The sequence below is a fragment of the Eubalaena glacialis genome, chromosome 16 (genome assembly GCF_028564815.1).
Source record: "Eubalaena glacialis isolate mEubGla1 chromosome 16, mEubGla1.1.hap2.+ XY, whole genome shotgun sequence".
Classification (NCBI taxonomy): Eukaryota; Metazoa; Chordata; class Mammalia; order Artiodactyla; family Balaenidae; genus Eubalaena; species Eubalaena glacialis.
In genome coordinates this window covers 78184786-78196878 of record NC_083731.1, presented here as the reverse complement: position 1 = coordinate 78196878, position 12093 = coordinate 78184786, and the positions used below count along the sequence as shown (strand labels likewise).

Genomic DNA, 12093 nt, shown 5'->3' with positions numbered 1-12093 from the left:
CCTAAAGGAACCAGAGAAAGAAGAACAAACAAAACCCAAAGTTAGCAGAAGGAAACAAATCATAAAGATCAGAGCAGAAATAAATGAAATAGAAACAAAGAAAACAACAGCAAAGATCAATAAAACTAAAAGCTGGTTCTTTGAGAAGATAAACAAAATTGAAAAACCATTAGCCAGACTCATCAAGAAAAAGAGGGAGAGGACTCAAATCAATAAAATTAGAAATGAAAAAGGAGAAGTTACAACAGACACCGCAGAAATACAAAGCATTCTAAGAGACTACTACAAGCAACTCTATGCCAATAAAATGGACAACCTGGAAGAAATGGACAAATTCTCAGAAAGTTATAACCTTCCAAGACTGAACCAGGAAGAAACAGAAAATATAAACAGACCAATCACAAGTAATGAAACGGAAACTGTGACTAAAAATCTTCCAACAAACAGAAGTCCAGGACCAGATGGCTTCACAGGTGAATTCTATCAAACATTTAGAGAAGAGCTAACACCTATCCTTCTCAAACTCTTCCAAAAAACTGCAGAGGAAGGAACACTCCCAAACTCATTCTATGAGGCCACAATCATGCTGATACCAAAACCAGACAAAGATACTACAAAAAAGAAAATTACAGACCAATATCATTGATGAATATAGATGCAAAAATCCTCAACAAAATACTAGCAAACAGAATCCAACAACACATTAAAAGGATCATACACCATGATCACGTGGGATTAATCCCAGGGATGCAAGGATTCTTCAATATATGCAAATCAAACAATGTGATACACCATATTAACAAGTTGAAGGAGAAAAACCATATGATCATCTCAATAGATGCGGAAAAAGCTTTTGACAAAATTCAACACCCATTTACAATAAAAACTCTCCAGAAAGTGGGCACAGAGGGAACCTACCTCAACATAATAAGGCCATATATGACAAACCCACAGCAAACATCATTCTCAATGGTAAGAAACTGAAAGCATTTCCTCTAAGATCAGGAACAAGACAAGGATGTCCACTCTCGCCAGTATCATTCAACATAGTTTTGGAAGTCCTAGCCACGGCAATCAGAGAAGAAAAATAAATAAAAGGAATCCAAATTGGAAAAGAAGAAGTAAAACTGTCACTGTTTGCAGATGACATGATACTATACATAGAGAATCCTAAAGATGCCACCAGAAAACTACTAGAGCTAATCAATGAATCTGGTAAAGTTGCAGGATACAAAATTAATGCACAGAAATCTCTTGCAATCCTATACACTAATGATGAAAAATCTGAAACAGAAATTAAGGAAACGCTCCCATTTACCATTGCAACAAAAGAATACCTAGGAATAAACCTACCTAGGGAGACAAACAAACTGTATGCAGAAAACTATAAGACAGTGATGAAAGAAATTACAGATGATACCAACAGATGGAGAGATATACCATGTTCTTGGATTGGAAGAATCAATATTGTGAAAATGACTGTACTACGCAAAGCAATCTACAGATTCAATGCAATCCCTATCAAATTACCAATGGCATTTTTTTACAGAACTAGAACAAAAAATCTTAAAATTTGTATGGAGACACAAAAGACCCCAAATAGCCAAAGCAGTCTTGAGGGAAGAAAACGGAGCTGGAGGAATCAGACTCCCTGACTTCAGACTATACTACAAAGCTACAGTAATCAAGACAGTATGGTACTGGCACAAAAACAGAAATATAGATCAATGGAACAGTATAGAAAGCCCAGAGATAAAACCACGCACCTATGGTCAACTAATCTATGACAAAGGAGGCAAGGATGTACAATGGAGAAAAGACAGTCTCTTCAATAAGTGGTGCTGGGAAAACTGGACAGCTACATGTAAAAGAATGAAATTAGAACACTCCCTAACACCATACACAAAAATAAACTCAAAATGGATTAGAGACCTAAATGTAAGACCGGACACTATAAAACTCTTAGAGGAAAACATAGGAAGAACACTCTTTGACATAAATCACAGCAAGATCTTTTTTGATCCACCTCCTAGAGTAATGGAAATAAAAACAAAAATAAACAAATGGGACCTAATGAAACTTAAAAGCTTTTGCACAGCAAAGGAAACCATAAACAAGACAAAAAGACAACCCTCAGAATGGGAGAAAATATTTGCAAACGAATCAACGGACAAAGGATTAATCTCCAAAATATATAAACAGCTCATGCAGCTCAATATCAAAAAAACAAACAACCCAATCCAAAAATGGGCAGAAGGCCTAAACAGACATTTCTCCAAAGAAGACATACAGATGGCCAAGAAGCACATGAAAAGCTGCTCAACATCACTAATTATTAGAGAAATGCAAATCAAAACTACAATGAGGTTATCACCTCACACCAGTTAGAATGGGCATCATCAGAAAATCTACAAACAACAAATGCTGGAGAGGGTGTGGAGAAAAGGGAACCCTCTTGCACTGTTGGTGGGAATGTAAATTGATACAGTCACTATGGAGAACAGTATGGAGGTTCCTTAAAAAACTAAAAATAGAATTACCATATGACCCAGCAATCCCACTACTGGGCATATACCCAGAGAAAACCGTAATTCAAAAAGACACATGCACCCCAATGTTCATTGCAGCACTATTTACAATAGCCAGGTCATGGAAGCAACCTAAATGCCCATCGACAGATGAATGCATAAAGAAGATGTGGTACATATATACAATGGAATATTACTCAGCCATAAAAAGGAATGAAATTGGGTCATTTGTTGAGATGTGGATGGATCTAGCGACTGTCATACAGAGTGAAGTAAGTCAGAAAGAGAAAAACAAATATTGTATATTAACGCATATATGTGGAACCTAGAAAAATGGTACAGATGAACTGGTCTGCAGGGCAGAAATTGAGACACAGATGTAGAGAACAAACGTATGGACACCAAAGGGGGAAAGCCGCGGGGGGGTGGTGGTGGTGGTGTGATGAATTGGGTGATTGGGATTGACATATATACACTAATATGTATAAAATGGATAACTAATAAGAACCTGCTGTATAAAAATAAATAAAAGTCAAAAAAAAAAAAAGAAAAAAAAAACAAACCCAAGTTTGATATGGGCCAATAAAGTAACAGCTACTATAAAGATATACTCTTTGTCTTCTGTGCCACGTTTATCACATGCTAAATATGACCAAAACAAGGGAGGCAACCCTACTGTATTTAATCTGGTTGTAAGACTTTTGGAATATTAGATTCAATTCTGGGTTCCATATTTTGAGAACAACACTGATGAAGGAAGGATCTGGAATTCAAACTATATATGGAATTGTTAAACTGGGAGTATTTAGTAGAGAAGAAAAAATAAGCGGAAGACATAACGATTGTGTTTAAATATTTGTATAGTTGCCATATTGAAAAGAGAAGATTGATCCTATATAACTCCTGAGTAGATGTTATATAGAATTCATTTTGGGTAACATGACATCTGCCAAAGGAGATACCCTCAAATGGATTTGAATTTGCCCCTTCACCCAGTGCAAATTTAAGGGGAATTTTACTTAAAATTCACTAAATAATCCAATAAAATACTATACCTTATAAGAGTAAATTCTTATAGGAAAATATTTTTACTAAGCTTATTCTTCACAAATGTGTTCTAAGATAAAATATTACTGAGGGGAAAAGAAAAATGCACCTAACTTACTGAAGTTATATTATTTTCCTCTAAACAATTTAAAATGGAAAAAAAGGAGCTTAAAGGTGAACTTTAGAAGCTATGTAGAAGAGTGATGAATTATTTAATAGATACTATACTGCAATTAAATATAGCAGGTTTAAAGTTACTTAATTGCTTTTCATTGTTCCTGTAGGTCTTCATGTTCCTAAATCTAAAATAGGACAAAAGTATTAATGTAACCAAAAAAATAAAGTCTTAATAAATATTTCTTATACATTTACCTTAAAAATTTAGGAGTGTAATTAATTATATAGATCTTTAGGTAAATCATTCATAATCAATGAACACAGTCCTGAATCATAATCAAAACCATAAAAGGCATGGAGAATATAATTCTCTAATACAAACTGCCTTTAAATAGCCTAAATTAAAAAAATAATCCTCTGTATTGGCTTATACTACCAGAAATCAGATGAAGACGTTTATATAATATTGGGTTGGCCAAAAAGTTCGTTCGAGTTTTTCCATAAAATGTTACATGACTACTTGGGGGAATAATTTCTCACAGACAATAAGAATACATATTTTCCAAAAATAATAAGTTTTCTTTACTATACAACTGTCAGTTGGATGAGAGCAGAAAAACACAAATGCTCACTCTATCAATTTTCACAGTGTAAATAAATGTAAATTCATAAATGTAAATAAATATAAATTTATGTAAATTATTGAGAACTAAATTAAAGAACAACTAGCTTTTCCAATTCTTGAGTGATAAATATCACTGAGTTATTACTGGCTTAATACTTGCAGTTTCTTCTCCTAAAAAGCAATTTCTACTTCTGAGCCAGATTATTCATACGTGAGAAAACAGTATTACTTGGACAAAACCTGTTATTCCCCACTGTCCCTCCCATCTTTCCAAGTTTCCTAATTAAGTTACTGCTAAGACTAAAGTACCCTTATAACTGGAAATACAAACCTACTTAACTAAATTCTCACCTTTTTTTCACTCCATGAATCTTTGGAGGAAAGGATAAAACTAGCAATGTACACCACAACAGAAATAAATCAGCTCAGAACCACTGTTAAAATACCCTATTTATCATATTAAGTTCCCCTCACTAAGGACAAGAAATACAAAATCTACATCAAAACCTGCACTTCCTCATTATGTGAATCTCAAACCTTTTAACAGGGCTCCACTTAACTGTACTTAGGTAAGCATTTTTTTTTCATTAAAGTAGGAAATGGACAAACCCAATAAAGCACTTCCTACTTAATCATATGACTGCCTATTTATCTGTGCTAACATATGATAATCTAAAAATAACCCACTTTCGGTCTAAAAGACACTTCTGACTTTCTCCTGCTCTTGCAACAAAAGAAGAAACTATTTTCCTAATTATGACTCATCCATCAAAGTAACCTGAAAGGCATAACAAAAAGAGTGTTAGAGGTCAATACCACAAGTAGCAGGAAGTGAGCTGGGAGACTTGAGCTTTACATCTCCACCAAAATTTCAGATCTACTCTGCATTTTCTTTTCCAAATCCTTTGGTAAAATCGGCACTCCAAGATGATATGGCTGTGTTGCTTTGATTCTAAGGTATGCATGCCCCAGACTGAGCAGATAAAATCAACTTAGGCTGGAAATTAAGTTAGTATTTCCTAAACCAAAGGTAATTTATTGTGGTGGGAGGGAGTCTAAACACATGTTAGGTAGTGGTAGAAAATAACTCTAGATACTAAACTTGCACAGATATCCCATTAAGGGCAGTGTTGGCCCAGCACTGTTCTCTGACACTGCATGACAGAGGGACCTGGATTACATCTCAGCTCTACCACTTACTAGGGGTACAATTCTTAACAAGATATTTAAGGCTCTATGCTTTTGGTTTCTTCATCTGTAAAATGGAGATAATAGTGTTATTAAAGATTAAATAATACACATGGAAAGCACTGAACACAATGCCTGATATATAAGTATGAACTCAAATGCTGTCAGTGAGTAAATAATTAACACAAATAACCAAGAGTTGAGAACACCATTATTTTTTTTCTTCTAAATAAAATTAAATACTGAGATCTAAACTAATTCAAAGCTAAGAAAGCAACTCAGGTCCTTCATACTAAATTTAAGTTTAGCCCTCTAGTACTTATAAAGACAGAATAAAGAGCTAAAATCAGAAAATCCTGTTCTTAAGTCTTACCTTTAATACCACTTATCAGATAAACTTGAATAAATCATTCATTTCTATGTTTGTCTATTTCTTAATGGTATGTCTTCTCATACCATCTATCTATTCCAATAGAGATGCACAGTGGTAGATTCATAAGGTGTGAAAATTTAACATTCTTTGTATATAGAAGGGGCTAGTATTAACAAAGTATAATAGTTTAATTATAATTCAAGTTTTCCCCATCAAAACTATAGGCAAACATCACCCATCAAGAACATGCAGTTAATAAGGCATACAGAAATTCCAGGCATTAAAAAAAAAACTTAAACCTATTCTTTCCATTTATGATGAACAAGTATTTATAACAATTAGTAACATAAGGCAAAGTCACAGTAATACTATTAATTTGCTAAAACTTTATTCTTCTCCCTACTTAAAAATAGCAAGTGAAAAAAAATTGTTTTATCACATACTTAATAAAAATAACTATACAATCATTTTAACTGTCCTAGAGTTTTACAAATGCTACAAGAGATTTCATCATTAAAATGATAAAATTCAACTTACTTGTATCTGACAGTTTGTACAGTTTCTACTGAAACATTATTAACAATGCATTTAGCTGCACATTCCAATCCTTGCCAGACAGTTGAAAATCCTGCAAATACATTTAAAAGTTAAGTAAAACCAGCCCTCAGCAAATAGATCTTCCTAAATTTTTAGACCTTTATGTTACCTTGAACACTGCTTGCTGCTACAACCATAGCACCATCCAGGGGAGACTTCCCATTTTTGTCTTTTTTAAGAGATTCTGGAACAAGTTTGCTTCCATGCTTCTTGACATGTGGAGCTAATTCCTTTCCAACACAATTTGCTACAGTACAAACTCCGTCAACTAACATAACCATAAAAAAACAAAAACAAAAAAACTTAGCAAAAAATGTATTCTTCCCTTGATTTTACCACTCTCACTTAGCAAAATTCTTCCATGAGCATCTAAAGTTGTTTTACTGTATAATGTTACCATTCCTATTTAAAAAAGAAATGAAAACAGGGCTGGTTACTTTTTAAACAAAGGCTATTTCTTAGTTTAAGGATGTGTTTGCAGAGCTTATTGACTCTTAAATATAATGTTCTTTTTGGCAATTTGCTTAGAAGAGAACCATCCACCTTTTCTATCTGCAATGCAAGACTGGTAGGTCCAACTTTCATGTTTTCCAGCTAAGCATATTCATACTTTTTCTCCCTATCAGCAAATACTCACTGAAATAGTAATAAAGTATTTAAGTCTGTGTAAAAGTAAACAAACCAAAAATCTGACTCTAAAGAATACCAAATACCAAAAAGATAATCTTACTAAATTTTATGACAATCCACTAAGGAGCTATCTGACCATCTTAAAATACAAAACTTTAGAGCTGTGATCCTCAAAGGAGAGGGGTTTAGAGCCATATTACTGGGGAAGGCTGACACCAGAATCACTAAGTCAGCTTTACTCTAGACAATACGTCCCTCACTCTTGACTCTCAACTGCTTAGGCAGCGAGTTGTCCTTAAAAGAATATGTCATATTCAAGGATAGCAAATACATTCCTTTTCAAATGCACAGACACTCCCCTCTCCAACACATCAAAACAACCCCTAACCAGTGTTTCTCAAACTTTAATATGCAAATAAGAATCACCTAGAGATCTTATAAAAATGGAGATATTGAATCAGTAGGTGTGTCAAATGCCTGAAATATTTCTAAGGCTCTCAGGTTGATGTTGCTGGTCTACTGATTCTACCATGAGTAGAAAGGCAAAACTGCTTTGTCCTAATTCTTTACTCTTAAATTTAAACCATCTAAATGAGATTTAACCTGGACTAAGAGATTATTTTTAATTTAACTGAAAAAAAGTAAAGGAATCTAAAGTTACTTTACCCAGGAACTGACTGACTTTCGCTGCTCCTCCGGTAGCCTGCTTTGCTATATAAAGTCCCTTGGTCACAGCTGGACTAACTTCCACTGGTTTTTCTTCTGGTTGAATCCGTTCTCGGAGTTTAGAAGCGCCTTTCTGGATGGCTTTGCCAGTAAACTCAGCACCTTTGACCAAACCCCAACTCACCCAGGAAGCACCTTTTTAAAGGAAAATTTTGAATTGCACAAAATTAGGACTGATTATACCTTTAAGCCCTTTAACAAATAACTGATCAACAGGAAAAAAACCCAAGGAGTTCAATATTCAAATCCCAAACATGCCATAAATTTTCAAGCCAACTTTGTACTTGTAGTGTTCTGCCTGGAATATATACCTTTTCTAAGTAAATTCGTCTTTCAATACTTAGGTCATATATCACTCAACAACAGTTCTGTATTACTCTATGCTGTCACTACAACTTGTAGGCATCTCTATATATTACTTACCACAGTATACTACTGTTAGGGTCTAATTTTGGGTTTTGGTGCCGTTACGATGGTATTTGGCTAGAAGACCCAGTATCTTTGTTCTTTTTGCCTTAGTGCAGGCACCACTTTTCCCCCACAAAGCCTTGAAGGAGACAGATACACCAACAACCTGTCTCTCAAACACCAAGGTAGAACTTTTGCTTGTTTGCTTTGGGCTAAGGACATAAGGCAGGGGGTCCTGCTCCTTCCTCAATCCCAAATCCCTTGATCTTAGTACCTTTTAACTTGCACTTTAAACCTGAATGACAAAGACATGAGAACTCCCAAAAAATTCAGGAGAAGAAAAACTCTAAAAGAAAAGAAGATTGAGCTATTTCTAGCTATTTCTCATGAGACTAGGCCCTAGCCTTTTGCTTTGCTCATGCTTCTTGCAGCAAGAATGAAAGCAGAGATTGTCAGAGAGAAAGCAGGGTGACAGAGACTTCTCTAGTGAAGAGAAAAGGCCTTGAGCCAGACAGCACGTGGGAAAAGGAGACGTGGGAAGGAGATGGGAGAACCAAGAAAACAAACACAAGGAGAACAGTTTTCCCTAAGAGGGGGAGGAAAGTGTTACCCTCCCCTGGGGAGAGTTACAATTTTAAATATATCCTTTTTGGCTATACCCTGAAACAATGAGCTTTTAAAAATACTTAAGTATGTTTTCCAAGATCTGTGCCATGGTTTTTACATAATTACTTCAGCCCATTAGTAAGCAGGCATCCAATGATAATGTGAAAATCATACCCATTTATTTAAAAATGTGAATGAAAAGTACCAAGTAGTAACTGACTGGAAAAATTGATGTGTTTCTCTTCCTGTTTCAGACATGTCCACCTCCGGCTCCAACCCTATCCCCACAGTCCTACCCTTGGCGGAGGATCAGGGCTCAAACCCAGGCAAACAGGTTCCAGCCAGGAGTTCACATAACAATAAAGGGACTGAAGATGTCTAGTCAAGAAAAAATAATGTGTTTTTAGAGTTAACTGATAGATTGAAAAGTGCTAGGTGAAAAACAGCTTGAAGTTCAAGGAAAACTAATAAATCATAAAATAAATGACAATGAACAAAGGAGAGCTCAAGTAGACTATAATCCTACAAAGAAACTATATCAAATAAGGGGGATGGAGTCCATCGATGACTTTCAGAAAAATAAGTGGAAGTGAGATAAATGAAAAGTCACAGGACTAATAAAGAGAAAACCTAGATGTTAATTATAAACAAGATATCACCATGGAAGAGATAATTAAAACTGTAGAGGCTGCAATAGAAGCTATGGAAATACAGTATTTCATTGGTAGCTATTAAGACCTTTTAAATGGCATGTGTAATGCCAGATATAGATTTATTCTATCCATGTCTGTGTCCTACACACCCAGTTAATGCTGAGATATAGCAGGCAATGAATGAATGCTGAATAAATGAGAGGTTGGCAGATGACATAAAATGGCCTAATTCAAACCTAACCCAGTGGGGACTCTATTCAGTCTATTGCCACCAATCTTCTACCTCCTCCCAAAGTAGCTTATTAGACTCTACTCCATCTAAAATGTTTGGCAGCTGCCTTCTTAAAGTGTAAGTCTAGGCTTCTCAAGCCAATTTTCTACAAGTGTAAATTTTAAGCAGTTTTTTTTTTTTTTTACCTCTTACATTCATAAAGTATAAGACTATAGCTTTTACTGATCTTTACTCAGCATTGGGCTAAGGTGAATGAGCTCAATTTAGATCCCTGGTTACTCATCTTTGTACAGAACCTACATGAGTCAGGTAGAAATAGTTTTTTGACAGATCAGGTAATTTTTTCTGGAGTATATCTTGGATATTTCTTATACCTTTCTCTGTTACTTGTACCTTAAGTATTCAGTGAGCTAGTTGTTTTTCATGCTACCTATTAAAAGGAGGTATATAAGGAGACAGGTATTCTGATTGGCAGTTAAATAGTTTTAATGTTACTGACTATTAGGGCTATTGCTAGAACTCTAGTCCTGAGAATACAGGATGAAAAGGAAGAGAGTTACAAGCCTGAAGACACTAAAGTCCCAAGTAGTAAAGAAGGTCTCTAAGTGTTACCAGAAGGTAGTTTTGGCTCATTTTCAAATGATGCACTGCTAACAGTTCTTTTGAAATCTCTGAAGAGATCTCTCCTCAGGGTTAGCTGGCTCTCAGGATGATCTACTTCTTCAAATAGAACCAGTGTGTGGAATCTGTATGGTACCTAGGAGGCCTAAGATTTTGTGGCACGTGGTATTTTCCAAAGATGGTCAAAAACAGTATCTCCTATTCCACATCTTCTTTCAACCTGACCTTGACATTCTTCCCATTGAGAAGTGGGGTCTATGTCACATCCCCTTGAATCTGGGCAGGCTTGTTACTTGCTTATAACTAATGATGCTGGAAATTTCCAAGGGTATGTCAGAAATGGTAATGCAGCTTCTACCTGTTTGGTGGACCATTCACACTTGAACCCTGAGCTACCACGCAGATGCTAGATGAGCTTAAGGCTACCATGCTGTGAGGAAGTCAAGAGGCGTGGAGAGGTCATATGTAGGCAGTCCTAGATCTTGAGCTCTCCTAACCCAGAAGCCAACTTCAGTGTGACTGAAGGAGCCTTCAGATGATTCCAGCCCCCAGCTACTGAGTCACTAGTCGGCCTTTGAGTCTTCCTAGCTGAGGCCCTGACATCATGAAGCAGATACAAGCCATCCCTGATATGACCTTTTGGAATACCTGGCCCACAGAATTCCTAAGCATAAACAAATTGTTGTTTCACATCATTAAGTTTGGGATGGTTTGTTACACATGGATACTATAGAGTCTTATAGCAGTATAAACTCAAAAACTTAATTACCTTTGAATTTAGTTATCTACGTATGTGTGGATAAGGGCTAATTTTCTGAATACTGACCTAATAAACAACTTAGCAGCCTGTAAAGTTAGGGGGCAAGGTAGTAAGAGTGAAGGTTTTTCTTTACAACTTTTTTGATGTGCACCATTTTTAAAGTCTTTATTGAATTTGTTACAATATTGCTTCTGTTTTACATTTTGCTTCTTTTTGGCTGGGAGGCATGTGGGATCTTAGCTCTCCAACCAGGGATTGAACCTGCACCCACTGCATGGGAAGGCGAAGTCTTAACCACTGGACCACGAGGGAAGTCCCTGTACAACTTCTTTAAAAATCTCTTTCAAGGTTAAATTTTAACTGTTACACATATATTTGAAAATTTGGCATTATCTTTTCTACTTGTCTCAAGCAGCTCTTTGACACTGGGCAAAATATTTTGTTTGCTCCTAGCTACTTAATCATTTTTCACTTATTTTAGTTTGTTGGTTTTTCATGTTAAAGATTTTCTCTGCTTTAGGGCTTCCCTGGTGGCGCAGTGGTTGAGAATCTGCCTGCCAATGCAGGGGACACGGGTTCGAGCCCTGGTCTGGGAGGATCCCACGTGCCGCGGAGCGACTGGGCCCGTGAGCCACAACTACTGAGCCTGCGCGTCTGGAGCCTGTGCTCCGCAACGGGAGAGGCCGCGGCAGTGAGAGGCCCGCGCATCGCAATGAAGGGTGGCCCCCACTCGCCGCAACTAGAGAAAGCCCTCGCACAGAAACGAAGACCCAACACAGCCAAAAATAAATATAAAAATAAATAAATAAATAAAAGATTACTAAAAAAAAAAAAAAAAAAAAAAAAAAAAAGATTTTCTCTGCTTTAGACACCTTCGTTATTTTAATGAGTTTAAACCTATAAACCAGAGATGGAAACCTATATTGATAGTCTTTTAAATAACTAGTCAAGATCCCCTTACTGGGTCATGAATTTGACTTAC

At 36.1% G+C, this 12093-nt stretch overlaps 1 protein-coding gene across 5 annotated transcripts in view; it reads right to left on the bottom strand.

Annotated features, from left to right (window-relative positions):
• SPART (spartin) overlaps positions 1-12093 on the bottom strand; it is a 41942-nt gene that overhangs the window by 8266 nt on the left and 21583 nt on the right. For all 5 annotated transcript variants that reach the window (XR_009697541.1, XM_061171012.1, XM_061171011.1 and 2 more), the window contains 3 exons: positions 7772-7966; positions 6585-6743; positions 6416-6506 (listed from right to left, as the gene is read on the bottom strand). Coding sequence is in view for 4 of the 5 variants with exons in the window: in XM_061171012.1 (XP_061026995.1) it covers positions 6416-6506; positions 6585-6743; positions 7772-7966 (445 nt within the window). In the remaining variant the exon portion in view is untranslated. The remainder of the gene's footprint in view (positions 1-6415; positions 6507-6584; positions 6744-7771; positions 7967-12093) is intronic.